At 47.9% G+C, this 16,795-nt stretch overlaps 1 protein-coding gene across 1 annotated transcript in view; it reads left to right on the top strand.

Annotated features, from left to right (window-relative positions):
• Positions 1–475: 475 nt before the first annotated feature.
• Positions 476–16,795, top strand: part of XPNPEP1 (X-prolyl aminopeptidase 1) — a 32,526-nt gene continuing 16,206 nt past the window's right edge. Inside the window, exons 1-9 of the mRNA XM_075026341.1 lie at positions 476–609; positions 1,793–1,888; positions 4,609–4,739; positions 10,427–10,490; positions 12,272–12,376; positions 12,693–12,785; positions 13,735–13,878; positions 14,263–14,358; positions 16,574–16,655. Coding sequence (XP_074882442.1) covers positions 4,623–4,739; positions 10,427–10,490; positions 12,272–12,376; positions 12,693–12,785; positions 13,735–13,878; positions 14,263–14,358; positions 16,574–16,655 — 701 coding nt within the window. The 5' untranslated portion in view covers positions 476–609; positions 1,793–1,888; positions 4,609–4,622. The remainder of the gene's footprint in view (positions 610–1,792; positions 1,889–4,608; positions 4,740–10,426; positions 10,491–12,271; positions 12,377–12,692; positions 12,786–13,734; positions 13,879–14,262; positions 14,359–16,573; positions 16,656–16,795) is intronic.

Here is a 16,795-nt window from a genome sequence, read left to right as displayed (position 1 = left end):
TGCAGCACCCGGGCTGGGGCGGGCGAGGAGCCAGGCGCATTCGCTGGGCGGCCTCAAATCCCCCCCCCCCGAGACAGCGTTTTTGGAAGTTTACGAGCGAAGCGGATCAAAAGGGCGAGCGCAGGCCGAGGCGTCGGGGACGGGGCCCCGAGGCGGTGCCAGGCTCCGCTCCTTCCCCCGGGGCAGGCGCCGGCAGCCGCCAAACGCCGGCGCTTCCCGCCTCCGGCGACACACCCGGCCCGCCCTGCGTCTCACACCGGCCTCTCTCCGCCACCTCCCCCGGACAGACCGAGCCCTCCGCCCGCAGATCCCGCTCCGGGCTTCCCCAGCCGGGGCCGGGCCGGGGCGGGGCGGGCGGACCCCGCAGGGCTCAGACGAAGGCGGCTGTGGTGGGGTGCGGGGTGCCCCGGCCCGGCAGGAGCACGGCGGGAGGTCCCGGTCCCGGCCGCGGCCCCGGTTCCGGTTCCGGTCCTCATCCCCCGCCACCGCCGCCGCCGGCGGCTCCCCCGGTGACGTCCGTCGCGACGTCAGCGGCGGGTGGCTGCGGCGGCCCACGTGGGCGCTGACGTCGCGGTGGCGGCGGACGGCGGGCGGGCGGGCCGGCGGCAGGTGAGGAACGGCGGGGCGGGGGCGGGCCCGGTGGGCGCTTCAGGGTTAACGGCAGAGAACGTTCAGTGTACGTGCGGGCGCCTCGGTACGGCCCGGGCCTGGCCTCCGCCGCCGGCCCCGTCTAGCCGGGCCTTACCCGGGCCGGTATCCGGGCCCTGTCAGTCAGCCAGGCCCGGTCGGCGTGTCCCGGCCCCGGTGGCCCTGTCAGCCCTGTGCGGGGCTGGGGGAGGCGTTTGGCTCGGGGGGGGGGGAGAGGCCGGGCTGGGGGTTTCGGTGAGTTGGGGCTGTAGGCGGGTACTGGGGGGCAAGCGGTGGGGTTTGTGCCTCAGTGCGAGGCTGCGAGGGCTTGGGCTGCCCAGGCCAGAGAGGCCTGGTTTTGAGGTGGTGTGGCTGGTTCCTGACAATGCAAGCTTACGTGCTTATTTTGGTAAAAGAGAAAACAAAGAGCAAATTATCAGACGGATGAGCGTATCTGAAGCAAACGGGACATAAACGCTCAGGGTGGTCTAACACACACGGGCAGACCCAGGTGTAGCCTGACCTCCTGGCCTTGCCTCCCTTCCCCGCCGTGGCACTGGCGCACACCCTGACATGGCGGGCCTGGTGTCCCTGACACTCGCCATCGCTGGCACCTGGGGTTGCAGCAGCCCGTTGCTCTGTGGGCACGTGGGAGGCAGGAGGAGGTGTTTGGTTCCTCTGGCAGCGTTTTCGAGGTCGCTCTTTGCCCCATGTGTCTGATGGAGATGCTGTCCAGGCAGAATCTGGCCTGGGCTCTTGGAGGACTGCCTCCTGTGGTCTGAGTGAGGTGTCGGTAATGTATGTCTAGACAGTGACAGATTTTGGGATCCAACTCTGCCATTGTGGTGCAGTGATACTTTGCATGGTACTTCTGCTCTGCCTTAGTTTCCCCATCTGTAAAATGGGGAGTGGCCTCTGACAGAACAATTGCGAAAACAGATTGGTGTAAAACAGCACACGCTTGCAAGATTTAATCATACGTCTTGACAAGCAAATGCCTGGTCCTTGGTGTTCCCTGCTCCCCCATCGTTCACCCTTATTGCATCTCTAATCTTGCCAATGGAATGTAGTGTGAATGCATTTTCAGCTCTTTGTTGGGGGGTGAGAATGTTTTATGGGGGGCAAAGTTTGTTAGCCATTTCAGTTTTGCCCTTTGCTTTCTCAGGCACAGTGGACCTTATGAAGGCCAAGCAAAGAGCTGAGTGGTATTTTGTGTGAACAGAGGCAAGAGGTGCCCAGACGTGGGGAACTACAGAGGCAGGTAACATGGCAGTCTGATATCTTTCAAAAAGTTAGGGTAGGGAATGGGACTGTTTCTTGCACTGTTAAATCCACTACCTTCATTTCAGCTGTGTTTGGTTTTAATCACTGGAGTGGTTAAATAATGATAGAGAAGCTGTTTTAACTCTGTAGAGGCTTATAATTATGTCCAAGAAAGGAAAGGTCACCTGTTAAAAACTATAGGGGTACCAGAGTAAACGATTATCAAAGATCTGGGAGAAAATAGCTTCTCTTTCTCTGGAAATTGAAGACAGTTTTATTGGAAAGTTTGGGGAGGATTTCTTTAAAGTGATTTCTTATACTGTAGGGGTTATTTAAAATAGATGTCCTCCTTGATATGGGTTTTGTTGCTAACCTAGCTTAGTTGTGTTTTTAATATTGCAAGCAAATCTTTCAGCAGTGAGAGTATTTTTTAATTTTTTTTTTTGTTGTTGTTCTTGAGAGAATCTCTTGCTTGCTAAGAAAACCATGGCTTGTCAGCAAGGAGCTTTATTAAAAGGCAAGGCCTTGTCATTCCTTGAATATTTAAATGAGACTTTCAGGCTCCTGGAGACAAAGCACAGGTCAAGAAAGGAAGCTGTGTCCTTATGAGTTTGTAGAAAGAGATTCTTTTCTGCTGGCTAGTCGCTATGTTGTTGCTCTCTCTTCTTTGTTTTTTTCCTCTGTCTGAACATAAATCAGCAGCAGTGTTACAGCAGCTCGTTACAGAGGACAAACAGAAACAATCACAGTATAATAAAGTTCAGTGTAGCTTGCAAACCCTGTATAAAACTATGAAATTTGTCCTGGAAATAAATCTGAGGTGTAATCTAATCCCAGCAAAGGCACTGGAGTCAAGATACTAATTTGAGGATTTAGTGTTTGGTGCCTTTTGAGCTTGATTTGCTTCTTGTGGTCTGGGTTTTAAACACAGTGTACCTGTGGGCAGACAGTCAGTCATACACAAGTGTGGTGTGCTCTAAACTTCCTGTAATGAGACGTGTGAATGGTGGTCTTGGGTTGAGATTTTTACACCTAGATGCATCAGGTCTTGGTTCAGTTCCTGATTTGGTCATGGCGCTGCTGTGTGACCTTGGTCAAATCATGTCTTCTTATGGCTTGTGAAATGGAGGCACCTTTTGTGCCTCCCCGTTTAGATGGCAAACATCACAGGGCATGGCCTGTGCCTTCCTGTGTTTTGGCATAAGACTGTAATGTCGCTTGGGGCTCCTGGTAGTTACTGAGGTGTAAATAGAATAAGTGCCTGGATCATCAAAAAATGTTTGAGACTTGCATTCTATTTGCTTCTCCCATCTATGATCTGTTTGTGGACATGGCTGTGAAATGAGCTGTGAGATGAACTCGTCAGAATAAAATACTGCATAGCATGGCCTTCAAGTAGCACAGAGCCTACCCACCTTCCTCTGGAAAGTGATAGTATTAAAGTTGTAAGATTCCAGCATGTTCTTAAAAATGTGAAATGAACGTGTGGAGAACTGGGAAGGGGATTATCCCACTTTGGGCACCCTTTGGAGATATGAGTGAAGAAAAGATGGAGAGAACCTCTGAAGAGGTTCAGGTTACTTGATTTTCATAGGCTTTCACGCCAGGCCTGCCCCACAGCTTGAACATCCCCTGCAGTCAGCTGGTGCCTTCCACTGCAGCCTTCACTGGTAGCAGCACGGCCTGACCTGTGACTGTGCGCCAGTGCTCGCAGCAGGCCCCAGCTATTGATGGTTTCTGGGTAGGAAGTTGAGAGGCTGGCATTCACTGCAATGCCAAAGGTACATCCATTGCAAAACCACAGCAAGGGAGGGTGATTAGCCTGTGCTCTTGTTTTCCCCTCTGATCTGCTGTCTTCCGTCCAGCTTGTGCCCCACCCCTGCCTGCCTGACACCAGCTGAGATCTGCAGAACATTTGCCAAAGGTCTTTAGAGAAGGTTCCTTTAAGCCTCCCAAGTTGTCCCCTGGCAGTCACCTGTGAGAGCTCAATGGGCTGTTCCTCCTGTTATAGTTGTGTTCTTCCTAGGTGAACTAACATGCAGCCCAGAGGTAAATATGGCCAGTGAATGCATCCCTGTGTATGTCCTTGGGAGCAGATTCCTTTTGTCTGAGTTAATCTGGTCACCAGTCCACTGTGAAACCACAGGCTATAGTGAACCTTCTAAAAATTGCGTTCTTAACTGGTCCATTTCTGAGTTCCTGAGGTGCATGGCTTGCTCTCCAAGCAGCCTGTGCTCCTGTGGCATATAAGCCACAGTATCTCTGCCCCCAGAGTAAAAAGACTGAAAGTTTCTCTCTGTGCACATAACAGGTGGGGCTACTTCTGATCTGTGGGTACTTTGGACTGTCAACATCACATGCCAAGACCTTTCCTGGCTGTCATAGGGTATGTCTGAGGTGCTCTGGTTCCTCACACATGCAAGAAGGGTTGGCAAGTGTGTTAAGCTTCTGTGTATCACCACTGGGCATGCCAGTCCTTTGCCAGGTGGGAATGGTCCTTTACAGGATAGACCAGCCTTTACTCTCTGGCCTCAACCTGATCCCTCATTCTCAAGGAAAGCGAGTGAAGTGACAAGACAGGAGAAATTCTGGGCTGGGAAGGATGATGTTAGCACAGTTGCCCTCGAGGGGAGTTTCCAGTGGTGACAGCCTCCAGCCTGTGTATGTGAGTGGCCCAGGATGGCTGGAGAAGCTCTGAAGTTTTGTGCTTTGTTTCAGTTGCAGATAGGAAGATGAGTCCAAAAATTACAACAGAGCTGCTGAAGCAACTGCGGCAGGTGATGAAGAGTCCCAAGTACGTCCAGGAGCCTGTCCAAGCCTACATAGTGCCATCTGGAGATGCCCACCAGGTATGAATGGATGGATTATGGGAATGATTGCACTTTCCTTCCCTGTAAAAAATAAAAGCCAGGGATAACTAAAATCATCCTTCATTCACTTGCTTTAATGGTTCTAGCATAAAAGCCTGGGTAACCTGAGAAACATCGTGTTGGAAAAAGTTTCTGGAGTCTGTTCAGGAGACTGAGGTTTTTATGTTCTTGTAACAAATCAGCGTGGATGTTCCACCAGCAGCTTCTCATCAGATTGTCTCCAGGGAGCTCATGCTGCAAAAAAGGGAGCTTGCCAGAGCACTTGCTGTCCCCATCCTGGCTGTTGGGAAGAATGGATTTACTGGGGGAGGAAAAGGCATTATCTGGGCTTTAGTTTCCCCATTAGCACCTCCTGATCAACACATACTCTTAAGGGAGGTGGCAAAGGATTAGTTGCAGAGCTTTCCCTTTGCTAGATCCAGTTCTTGCTGGAATTTGCTGCCTTATGCTAAAGCCCTTCAGATCCCACATAGAGGGGCCTTTGGAGAGGCAGGGAAGGAACAGGCCACAATGACACTTCCCTTTCAATGCTGCTCTGCATCAGCTTGTTCTGTGCACTAAAGGCAGGAGGGAGGTCTGGGCCCAGGGTGGTAACCTGTGGCAGTAACTGTTGTGTGCTGCTTCCACCATTAAGATTTTTGTAGTCCGTGACATTAGTTTTAAATTGCTGAACTGTCTTTTACCTCTCCTGCCTGCTTATATACTAGTTTCACTCTTCTGTTCACTCTGTTAGGAGATCCAAGAACTGTCAAGGGTTTTTTCCTCCTCAGCCATTTTCAGGAAACAGAAGACCTGAAGCTTTCCTGGCTCACACCCAAAGCTCCCTTTTACCCCAGGGTGCACAAGAGCAAAATGGAACTGAATCGGAACCTTTGCCCTTGACTTGGCACTGGGGTGAGCTGGGTCCAGACTTGCCTGTGCCCTGGGACCATATGTGCAGCATCGTGTTTCCTCTTAGGGAGATCCAAACTTGGGCAGGTAGAGGGAAGGCGTTTTCTGCAGCTGCTATTGTCTACTGCATTCCTGCCTCAAGCTGCCTCTCTCCATATATAACTCTGGTTTCATTTCACTAGACATTAAATGCTGTCATGTGAGTTGAAGAATGTGACCCTCAGGACTTCTGAGTTTTTCTGTTGCTTTCTTTTCCTTGACAGAGTGCAGTTAAGCAGAGAACCCCATGTTGCTATTTCCTGCCGGGCAAGTTGGTCAGGTTTCTCTGCAGAGCAAATCTATCTGAATGGAAATGATTACTAAAAGCTGCTGATTCTGGCGCCTCCTGACTAGCTAGTGCAGGATTTTGTCTGTGAGGTTTGGGAATTGGTGCAATTTTAGGCATCGGTGGAAACCTGTTGATCCCAGAACAGGCTTATGGATTCCAGGTAAATTGCGATGAGCTGAGATTTGCAGCTTCCCCAGGTTCCAAGCAAGGGTTTGTTTCCTGTATGCAAATAAGAACTTTACAACTCTGCAGTCAGATTTTGCTCTTAGGCAGCTCCCTCCATGACTCAGAAGACTGTGGTTTAATGATACCCAAGCTTTTGGTGGCTTGAGCCATTTCCTCCCCACAGCCCAAGCTACTTACTGCTGTCCTTGCCTCTCTCAGCTGTTCCCTGAGGCTGTTGTGGGATCCACATCAGAGAACTTGTCAACAAAGAGGGCCTTCCCTCCTGTGGTGTTGACACAGGATTTAGATTGAGGGAAACTTTATTCCCTTCTAGTTTGCAAAGGAACCTCTGGATTGGACTGATGCTGGTACACCTCGATGCTGCAACTTGCTGACTAATTTCTCTGTGTAACACTGGGAATGTCTGAGCTTTGTGATGCTTTTAATAATGGTTTTCCTGCCAAGGCTAGAAGGCTTAGGTTATAATACTGCTAGGAGGCTTGCCACCAGTTGTATCCTTTGCTTTCCATCCTAGATGTGTAAGGAGCTGAAAGACTTGCAGACCTTCTCAAACACAGCTGGCTTTGACTCTGGCTTAACCAAGGCTGCTAATACCTTGGATCTGTGGCTCTTGCAGCCAGCCCTGAATGTTGGCTGCTTTGATTTTTGAAACTTTTGATGCTGGTGATAAGAAGTCAGAAGAAACAGACTGTTTCCTTGGGGACCTGGGTGGTCCAAAGGCTGGTAAGAAAGGAGGGCAGTCCCAGCCAAAAGTGGGCTGAAGTCCATACAAAGAGCCTCGCTTCCTTTCATGGGTGCTGGGTGGATCTTGTGGCTGGAGGTGTCAAAGGATCATGAAGGGGTGAAATGCCATGCTTTTGGGAATGAGGCACCTAGGTCCTTTGTGGTTCGGATAAAAATGCCTGTCTAAGCTTTTGGAGCGTTGCAGTAGTAAATGCAGGATCCATTTTTATGTTGAGTCACCCACTTTACATTGAATCTGGTGTTTGCCCATATGGGAATATTCAGAGATTGGAGGAGCTTTCTTCTTAATGGGAGGGAATGATGTTTGGATTAGAGCTGGGGTTTGGAGCCAGTCACAGTTTAACTGGGGCTGGCTTCCACCCCCAGGCCTTGACTCAGTGAAAACAAATTTGGTCAGATCTGGCTGGTCTTCCACATCAAGGAAGCACCTGCCCAGCTCAGGGCCCCATGTTTAGATTGGCAGACATGCTGTCTTCTGCTCAGGGCTGGCTCCTCTGACACACACTTGTTCTTAGCTGAGGAATCAGCAGAGTTATAAAGCAAGAGATGGCTTGTGCACAGGTTGCACTGACCTGTTCCAGACCTTACCAATGCAGTTAGGTTGTTGGCAGTGAATACCGACCTCCCTCCAAGTACACAGCAGTGTTTGTTCTTTAATGGCATCAGTGTCGTAGCTCTAAGGGCAGCGAGCTGCACTTTTCATTGCTGATCTTGGTTGACATTAGGTTAGAATAAGCTTTAACATGTTAATGATCCAACCATGCAGGCTCTGGTGATAAGCACCACTGATTTTTGGGGGTTCTTCCTGGTTTAGCTGAGGGTTTCTGTGATGCAGCCCCCAGTTTTGTCTGCATGTCAAGGACTGACAGGTGTCGTGGAAAGCAGATGTAAAAGGCCTGAGGAGGGCCAGGCTGAAGGCCATTGGGAGCTGCAAGACAAGCCCCGGGGAAATACCTTGTTCTGACTGTGCTGTGGCCTGTACTTTGTGTGGCGTACGCAGGTGTTCCCCTTGTAATTTTAGCTTGTGCAAAACATGGGCTCATCTTTGCACAGCGGGGGTTGCTGCATGGAACAGAACAGGTGGGTGTGCAACAATTCAGGCTGACAGATGAATGAACTGACTTCCCCTCCATTTCCCTCATACTGCCTTTTAAAGCCCATCTGCCTCATTGTAAACTCTTAAAACATTCCCTGGATTTGTCTGTGAATGGGACAGCATGAAGCATTTCCCACGCAGTCAAGTTCTTTGTTAGTTTAGGTCAGCTTTTACCAGATCTAAAACTGATAGACTTCTTTTTTTTCCCTCTAGATTTTTTTTTTTTAAATTGTTTTAATCCATTTCACTGTTCTGGGCTGTTAATGCAGCTAGCTCAGTGTTAACCCTTCCTATGAATGTGAGATTGCTTGTCTGCACAAGCAAACTAGCCTGTAGTCTCTGCTGTGTTGGTCAAGAGAAAGGGAAGAGAAATTGCTGGTCTGATTTGAGATGCACTTAGTGATACGATCTAGAATGGGAAATTTCCAGCATCCCCTTTAGGCATCAGAACCTGGGAAATGGTGTCCCAGCTTTGAGCTGGCAAGTGTAGGAGAGAGGGAGTTGTAGCAGTCAACAGGCTGAATAGTTGTTAGGAAATGTTGAAATGGGGAATCCTCCTCAAGTCTAGCATCGCTCTGCCTTCGTGTCCTGTCCTGTGGCTGTGAGACTGGCAGCCGGGGATACAGGCGCTTGATTCTGTTCCCTGAATGACTTTGTCCTCTCTATCTGCTGCTGCCTCTGTTGTTATTTTAAAGGGAGTTAGTGATGATGGTGGTGCTGTGGTGGGCTGAGGTGGATCCACCCCATCAGCTAGAGGTGTGCAGAGGGCAGTCATCCCTTCCTGAGGTGGGTATCCTGACCCCTCTCCTCCCTACAGCTGCTGAGCATGTGTCACAGCTCTGTGGAGTCTTGTGGGGCTGGGCAGGAACTGGACTGCTCAGAGATGAGGGTACCTGTGGTCTCAATACCTGCCCCATTTCTGCCAACTTTTATCAGTGTTTAGATAAAATAGAGGATTTCTTGGGAGCGTATCCCAGGAATCTTCTCTGGCAATCAGGAGCAAAAGCTACTCAGCCAGATCCTCTTTCGGGCCATGGGTTTTGCTGTCCCAAAGCTCAGTTTCAAAAAATTAGTGGTGAATTGTTGGTAGCTGCTGCCTAGGGCGTCTTCCAGGAGGGGAGAAACATAGCTGTTCTGGGGGTGGTTTTGACCATGGGGTGATGGGGAGTAGAAGTAAAGAGTTAGTCCCACGTGCTGTGATTTGTGCTTCTCACTCAATCCTGTGCTTTGAACCCTCTGCCTTCTTCAGAACAGTGAAGACTAACAGATTTGAAGGGAGTGTTTCCTAACAATCAAGTGATCTAAAAATAGCCCTGGCCAGAGACAGGGAAATGCAGTATCTATCACAGTGGGAGCTAAAACCACCTGAGAATAGGGCCATGATTTCTCAGCTCAGTCCCTAAAATGTTTCTTTTGCCACAGCTGGGTGCAGAGAAACTTACGGGCAGAGGAACAGACTTTGGTTTCAGACCATTTGTAAGGTACAAATCCAGGGGTTTTGCAGCTCAAACATTGGCGCTGTCAGCCTGGATTAAGCTGATTTGCTGAGTTGCACTAGTTAATTATCAGGCCTACTCAGCAGTTCTGACCTCCGAACTTTCCAGAATGGGATCCCATAAAAATGGTGTGGGCCATTTCAAGGTACAGTTGTTCTTTTAATTTTGGCAGCTCCTGTGGATGTCAGGTATCTGTGCGTTCTCAGGCTCTTCTGTAATGCTGCCAACAGATGTGTCCAAAAACACAGGTTGTGATGGGTTTGGGATGAGGATGGACTAGTAGTCTTTGATTTCCCTCTCACCCACCAAACCATGGTCTGGTGGTTTCTGGTGTAGTTGGGCTTTGAGTAGGCAAGGAGGAAGTGAGAGGATCAGCATCTGAGTATGAAAGGTCCTAAGGGTTAAAGTTTTTACAGTTTTACCACCTTGATGATTTTCTTTCAGTGTCATTGTTGTGGAAAAGAAAGTCTTAAAGCAATTCTTATAAGTGCCAGTGAGGGGACTTCACTGGAGATAGTGAATTTTACAGATTTTATGCGCCGATTACTCTGGTCTCCAAGATCAAGGGGTGCTTCTGGTTTCTCTTCCTTTCACATTGCAGCTTCAAAGGCAGCATTTGTTTGTTGCCCAAAGGGGAGGCTGAGTGTGAAATAAACATCTGCAAACTCTGAAGCACTTCAGTGTTTACAGACGTTTGTGGGAGAAAAGTGCTGCAGCTTAAAAAAAAAAACCACCACCCAGTTGGATGTAAATACAATATAATCACAGATGATTAAATGTTCCAGCGGAGTAGAGCCCAGGATTTTTTAACTCATTTCGTTCCCTCTGTGGTGTCCTTTAGGAGAAAAAGCTTATCAAAGTATTTGTCATCAGCTGATTTCCCCCCCTGCTGCTATAAATAATTGCTGCCTCTTTTGTTTTCTAGAGCGAGTACATTGCACCCTGTGATTGCAGACGGGCGTTTATCTCTGGATTTGATGGCTCTGCAGGTACCTTTCCAGAACTTGGGTTCTTGCTAATGTACGTAATTCCCCTGTAAAGAAACAGTCTCATTCATGGCATAGAGGCAGGATGGAAAAGGAAACCTATCCAGCTTGTTTGGACTGTTTTCTTCCCATTTCAGCATCTGCAGAACTATGTTTTGGCTACCCGCTAGAATTATGTAATATCAGCGCAATAACAAGTTTTCAGAAAATGTTTGACCCCTGAATGAACCTCTCGTAAAGTAAAATCCTGTTAACTCTTTAATGTGGTGCTTGTAATCTACGGTCATTTCTTTTGATGTGCAGCCAGTACGAACAGATTTTTACATTGCCCGTTTGGGCTGGGTGAATAGTAGATGGACTTTAGCTAGCCTTTCTGTTTAAACACAGCCAGGGGCAGAAACACTGCATTTGGAAACCGAATGCTGTGGAAAAGTTTGCTTATCTTGCCGAGACAGGATGTTTTCTTGGCTGTAGATAGGTCTGTGTTTCAAGAGACCTAATTATTACCGTAGCTGTACCCTAAGCTCTGCAACTTAGTCTGCTGTGTGATTGTTGGAAAGTCACTTTAGTCTGTTGAGGTCTTTTTCCTCCCCTAATTATAAATTGGCTTAATAAATACTGCTACCTATGTGTTTGGAGGGTCCATTCATCAGTTCCTATGAACTACTCTGGGACCTTGTGTGGAAGGTGATAAATCCAGGGCTGCGGGCTTTTAATGGACAACATGAATCCTGTATTAATTTCACGCCTTCTGCATGGCCTCTTCATAACCTTCCTCTCTATTTTGGGCCTTTGTTATGTACTTGGAAGGTATGTGTTCCCAGCCTAGCTCTCAATGAATCAGTGAGGTGTCACACAGGCACTCACCTTGTGTTTCTTGCTTCATCTTTTCAGGATGAAGCAGCTTAAAATGGGGTTTGTGTTGGGGGAGTTTGGTAGAAGACAATGAATTCATATTTGGAAACTTTGCTGTGCTAATCTGGGCTTCAGTTTCTGGTGACAGAGAGTATGGTCAAGATGCAGAGACTCAAAAGACTTGGATTCAGTTTCTGTTTGTGCCATGGTTTTTGGGTTGTGTTTTTTTGTTTGTTTTTTTTTGTTTTGTGGGTTTTTTTGTTTTTTTTTTTTTTGAATGGCCAAGGGCAAGGCAGCTAGAGTGCCTTGCTGAGATGTCAGTGCCCCTCAACTGTCTGCTTGCATTGCTCCATCTGGAGTCGGTGGAATGGGACGGACACTGAAACCAGCAGAAGTTTATGTTCATGTTTCCTGTTCAGCCATTTCTGCTAGAGCTGTAATGTTTGGGAAAGGGGTGCAGCTGGCAGCTGGCAGTGATACCCATGTCTGCTAGCTTAGTAACAGCTGTTTCTCGTGGATGGCCAGAGCCCAGTCTTCCTGCCCGTAAGAAGATGGGATGGAGTCCGGGGATGTAGAGTATGTGTTACTGTGACAATAGCCAAGTGGAGACCACAGTTGCTGTTACAGAGGGTTTGGAAAGCCCCATTTACCCAGTTCCACTGACTTGCTGAGATATGCTTAAGTTGGATTCATCTGAGGCAATTCATTAAGCTTCATCCTTGTGCATACTGTATCTGATAGTATTTGGAAGGTCGTAGTGCAGGGGAAACAGTGAATATCTCCACTGAAACTGGACTAACTTTTGAACTATCAGCAGAGCTGCCTTTTGGGGGATTGGGGTGCATTTCAAACACTCCCCCTGCTGTCTGTGTCTCTGTATGGTGGCTGCCCACCTCTAAATCACCGCATTTTTCTGCCTTCCTGCCTAGGTACTGCCATAGTAACTGAACAGCATGCAGCCATGTGGACAGATGGACGCTACTTCCTGCAAGCTGCACATCAAATGGATAACAACTGGACGCTCATGAAAATGGGTATGCAGGAGCCTGGGATACTGCTCCACTGATAAACAGAGAACAATCACAGGCTATTTGGTCACTTTGCATGTGTTACAGCTTGGACTGTAGGGATACCCCAACTTGCAAGGGCTTAGGGACATCTTGGATACACTGCTGCTCCTGCTTTAGTGTCCTGTGACTCTTCCTGCCCACGGGTCTAGACGTTCATTAGTAGGTGTATCTCATGCATTAGCTTGTACTTTTTGGGTAGTGTGGGAATGCTTCAGTATGACTGCTTCTTTGAGCCTCTTTTTTTCTTTCTTTTTTTTTTTTTTTTTTTAAATTCATGGAGGCCTGAAAGATACACCAACTCAGGAGGATTGGCTAGTGAGTGTCCTCCCAGAAGGCTCGAAGGTGGGAGTGGACCCTTTCATTATTCCAGCTGGTTGGTTTTACTTTATTTTATAACTCTGGGTTGGGCAACTAGATTTTGCTTCCTTACTTTTCTGGGTAAGCTGTTGTGTGATGGTATGTAGCTAACCATGTTTCAACCCAGATTGGGGTGGTGGGTTAAACTGTTATGCAAAACAGGTTGGATTTTGGTGTTAGGCATGTATCACGAGAGCTCCACAGCAGTGCATTGACTCCAAAACACAAGGGACGAGAACTGCTCTCTGGGCTTGCAGTGACCCTACCTAAAAAACAGAGTGCTGATCCACCTCCTTTTGTCTGTGCTGTGGCTTGTCACAGGCACTTCAGTACAAAGTTGCTGAATGCCTTGGCCAGCATGTAAGCCAGAACACACAGACAAAACTCATGCTGCAAATCCTGCTTGGTGGTCTTGGCATCTCTGCAGCTTTCTCTGTAGGAGGCACATTCCTGGAGAGGTACCATTTTTATCAGATGAATGAGTATCCATCTACTCATGCTTCAGAACATAGGGCCTGATCCAAAGCTTGCTGGAGGCAAGGGGAGACATTTGCTTGATTCAGATGGTCTAAAGATCAGTCTTGTGGCTGTGTGGAAGCCCATCTCATCTCTTACCTAGCTTAGATCTAGCGTGGCTCTGCATTGGGGTAGAGGACACCCTTGTGGCAGCCTCTGGGGTAGATTCTTCCAGTGGCTTCTGTCTCCCAGCTGGAGTAGTTCTTCAGCTCAAGCATGAGGCTCTAGGGCTGCGAGGTTCTGTACATGCTGCTGGCTGTAGCGGCTGCATTTGTGGAACTGTAATTGCAATAGCTGTTGCTTTGTTTTTTAAAGGAATGGGAAGGAGGAGAGGCTGGAAGGAAAGGAGGAGACTCAGATTCTTGAGTTTGCCCCCTGTGAATGGGGCCATTGTTGAACCAGTGTGTGTTCTTTAAAGCCATCTCTATTGATTCTTTTCCTTTTGGCAGACCAGTGGAAGAGGATGTCCAAAGCCTTGAGAAGTGCTGGCCATGATCTTGTGCCTGTCAAAGAAAACCTGATCGATATGATCTGGACAGACTGTCCTCAGCGCCCCTGCAAGCCTCTCATCACACTCGACCTGAGTTACACAGGTGAGAAGCTTAACTCCTAATAGACAGGGACCATTTCTACTGCCCCCTTTGCTTTCCTCTTGCAAGGTAGTGAGAGAAACACTACTGCAGCGCAATATGATCCACTATGAATAGGCCAAGAAGGTGATTGGGCCTCAGCTAGTGACCCCTTTGTCCTCAGAACTTCAAATAACCATTTGCTGGAGGCTAGGTAACTTCAAAACAAATCCACAGATGTCTGGAAGGCAGCTCATTGGAGATAGTTCATATCTGTTACTAGAAAGGAGTGAGGAGCACAAGCACAGTGTGTTTCAGGTACCTCCAAAATCCAGTGCGTTGGTCTGTGTTTGTGTCATCATCCTCAGTAAAGCTGGTGATTGTAGCTTTTCATGTTGTGTTTTGCAGGGGTCAGCTGGAGAGACAAAATTGTAGCCCTCCGTTCAAAAATGGCTGAGAGGAAAGTCCTGTGGTTTGTGGTAACGGCCTTGGATGAAGTAGCATGTAAGTCTTTGCATCTCTTTTCTCAGTTCTTCCTACAAAATAAATGTCCTTCCTGCCTTGGAAAGGAAGAACCCTGCCAGGGTGAGAGGCACTTATGACAGCCAACGTGTTTGTTAGAGGTCAATTAACTTGTAAGTGCAGTGGTGATAACAGGTCACAAACAGTGAGCCTGTATTTGTACACAGTGCCTTATTACTCCAGTGCAGCTCTCCAGTACATTTTTGGCCCAGGAAATGCAGCAAATTGCCACCTTTGAAAAACAGCCCAGGCAAAGGGAAAGGAAGGTTATATATGAAGGGAAAAAAACAACTGTGAGATTTCTGGCTGTAAAATGTCCTGATGCTGCCTCACCCTATGGGAAGATAGAGACTGTTTTCTGCTGTGGATGCTGGGCTATAAACAAAGCAATGCAACATGTGGTTTTGTATACATAAGGCAAGGGTGGGGTACATGGCATTCACAGTAATCTTCCTAATTGTCACGACTTTTTAAGTCAGTCTCTACCTCTCCAATGTTTGGCAAATGCTTTGGTTAAAACAAGTAAGTCAGGGCTCAACTTGTATTTCCAGATCATTTCAACCCAGGGTCCCACTAGAGATTCCCCTCCGTGTTTGGGGCCCCAGGATGACTAGGTCTCCACACCCTGGCTCCCAGCCCAGTGTGTAGGAAGGGAAAATGGCCAGACACAGCAGTGGTTTCCCTGGGACTGTTGTTACTAGTGCTGTGTATCCTTTGTGCAGAAATCACCAGTGCGCAGACTGGTGCAGTGGGAACATAGTGCTGGCAAGGTGTGAGTGCTGCTAATGCCTGTGCCCTGTGTCTGATCTGAAAAGGTAGAAATGAAGGTGGTGTCTTTCTAGCTGCAGCACTGCCAGTGCAGTGTCTGTGGTGCTGGATGAAGCCAGCTTGCTGAGGTCTGTGGGCTCTCCTGGATCTCGGACACTGAGCAAAGAGCTTGTTTCATGAAAGAAGTACTTCTGAGAGTAGTGAATATGACTCCTCCCTGGGGAGGCCTGTATGAGCAGAGATTGTGTGTCTCACCTTTTCAGGCGCATCTCCAATTAAATTAATGATAAATTGTTGCCCTGAGGTGGTTTCAGATTAAATGTCTCCAGCAAAGCCAAGCTTGGTTATGAATCAAGGTTTTAAGATGGACCAGAGGAGGTCATGAGAGAAGCTTATTGCCAGGTGCCTGGTTGATTTCCTATTCTAAAGGGGGAAGGGGGAGAAGTTGTCTTTAATTTTATCTAATTCAATTCACTGTATTAAACTCCAGACAAGTTTCTGGGCACAGAAAGAGAGCCACAGAAGAGGCTGTTGCCTCCTTACTGCACTGGGAGTCGGCTGAGCAAGCAAGTTTGTACCCATGCAGTAAAGAGTTCTTTGTGGCTTTTTCCTGCTTTCAAGTGACCTACTCCTTCCCTGGGGAGAATCAAACTCTATTTTTACTTTCGTGGCAGAATTTGCACAGTTCGATGAATACAGTGCTGGGTTGTGATTTAGGACATGTTGGTTCTTTTCCCAGCTGTCCTGCTGGCTGGCCTTATTGCCTTGAGTAACTCATTTCAGCTAATTGGGTACCCTGCAGTTTTTATTTGAACCTAAAATCAGGAGTTTGGAGATGCTGAACATCTACTTCCCCTCTTGACTTTGCCTGGTGTTGTGTGGCATAAAATCTTCGTGAAAAATACCTAAGACTATGCAGTCTGAATCTGAGATGTTGGAGGCACCCAAATGAGAGGCCTTTTTGGAGTATTTTAGTCTTGCCTATTGTGTCTCCCTCTTCCCTCAAGTTATCAAAAGGATTGGAATGAAATGATAACTTGTAACTTTGAAGTCTTCCGGCTGTTGAGAAGTGAGCTTTTATTGCATTGCACAGACCAGAAGGGGCGAACACAACTTTTTTTTACATGTGTCCTTGTCTTTTTTTGCCTGTACCTGCTTTCTTCCAAGCCAGCCCTCCTTTAGAAGTTAAACCCCAATTTCCTTGCCCAACAGCAGTGTTTAAACTGCAGTTCTGGTGCCATCTCCTGGCAAAAACTTAGGCTTGCCGGAAAAGCAGCAGGACATGGGACAGCTGGGTGGAAGCTGGACCCACGGCCTGCACCCATGACGACTCATTGCTTGACTGTGTTTTGCTGAGATTATTTTTGGCTTTCTCTAATGTTGCAAAAGATGAACCAGGACTGTGATTCTTGGCGTTCTTATTTTCCAGGGCTTTTCAACCTCCGAGGCTCTGATGTTGAGTACAATCCTGTGTTTTTTGCATACGCCGTCATAGGAATGAACACAATCAGGTGCTTGTATTCCCCTCTTCTGTCCCCCAAGATGCATTTTTCTGTGGGAGAGCTGTTCTAGCAAAGCATTTATCTTTTCAAAACGCCTACGCTTGGGTGCTTTAATGTCCTTTCTGAGCACTTTTGTCTTCAATGTTAAT

This window comes from Buteo buteo, chromosome 4 (genome assembly GCF_964188355.1).
Source record: "Buteo buteo chromosome 4, bButBut1.hap1.1, whole genome shotgun sequence".
Taxonomy (NCBI): Eukaryota; Metazoa; Chordata; class Aves; order Accipitriformes; family Accipitridae; genus Buteo; species Buteo buteo.
This window is presented reverse-complemented; position numbering and strand designations above follow the sequence as displayed.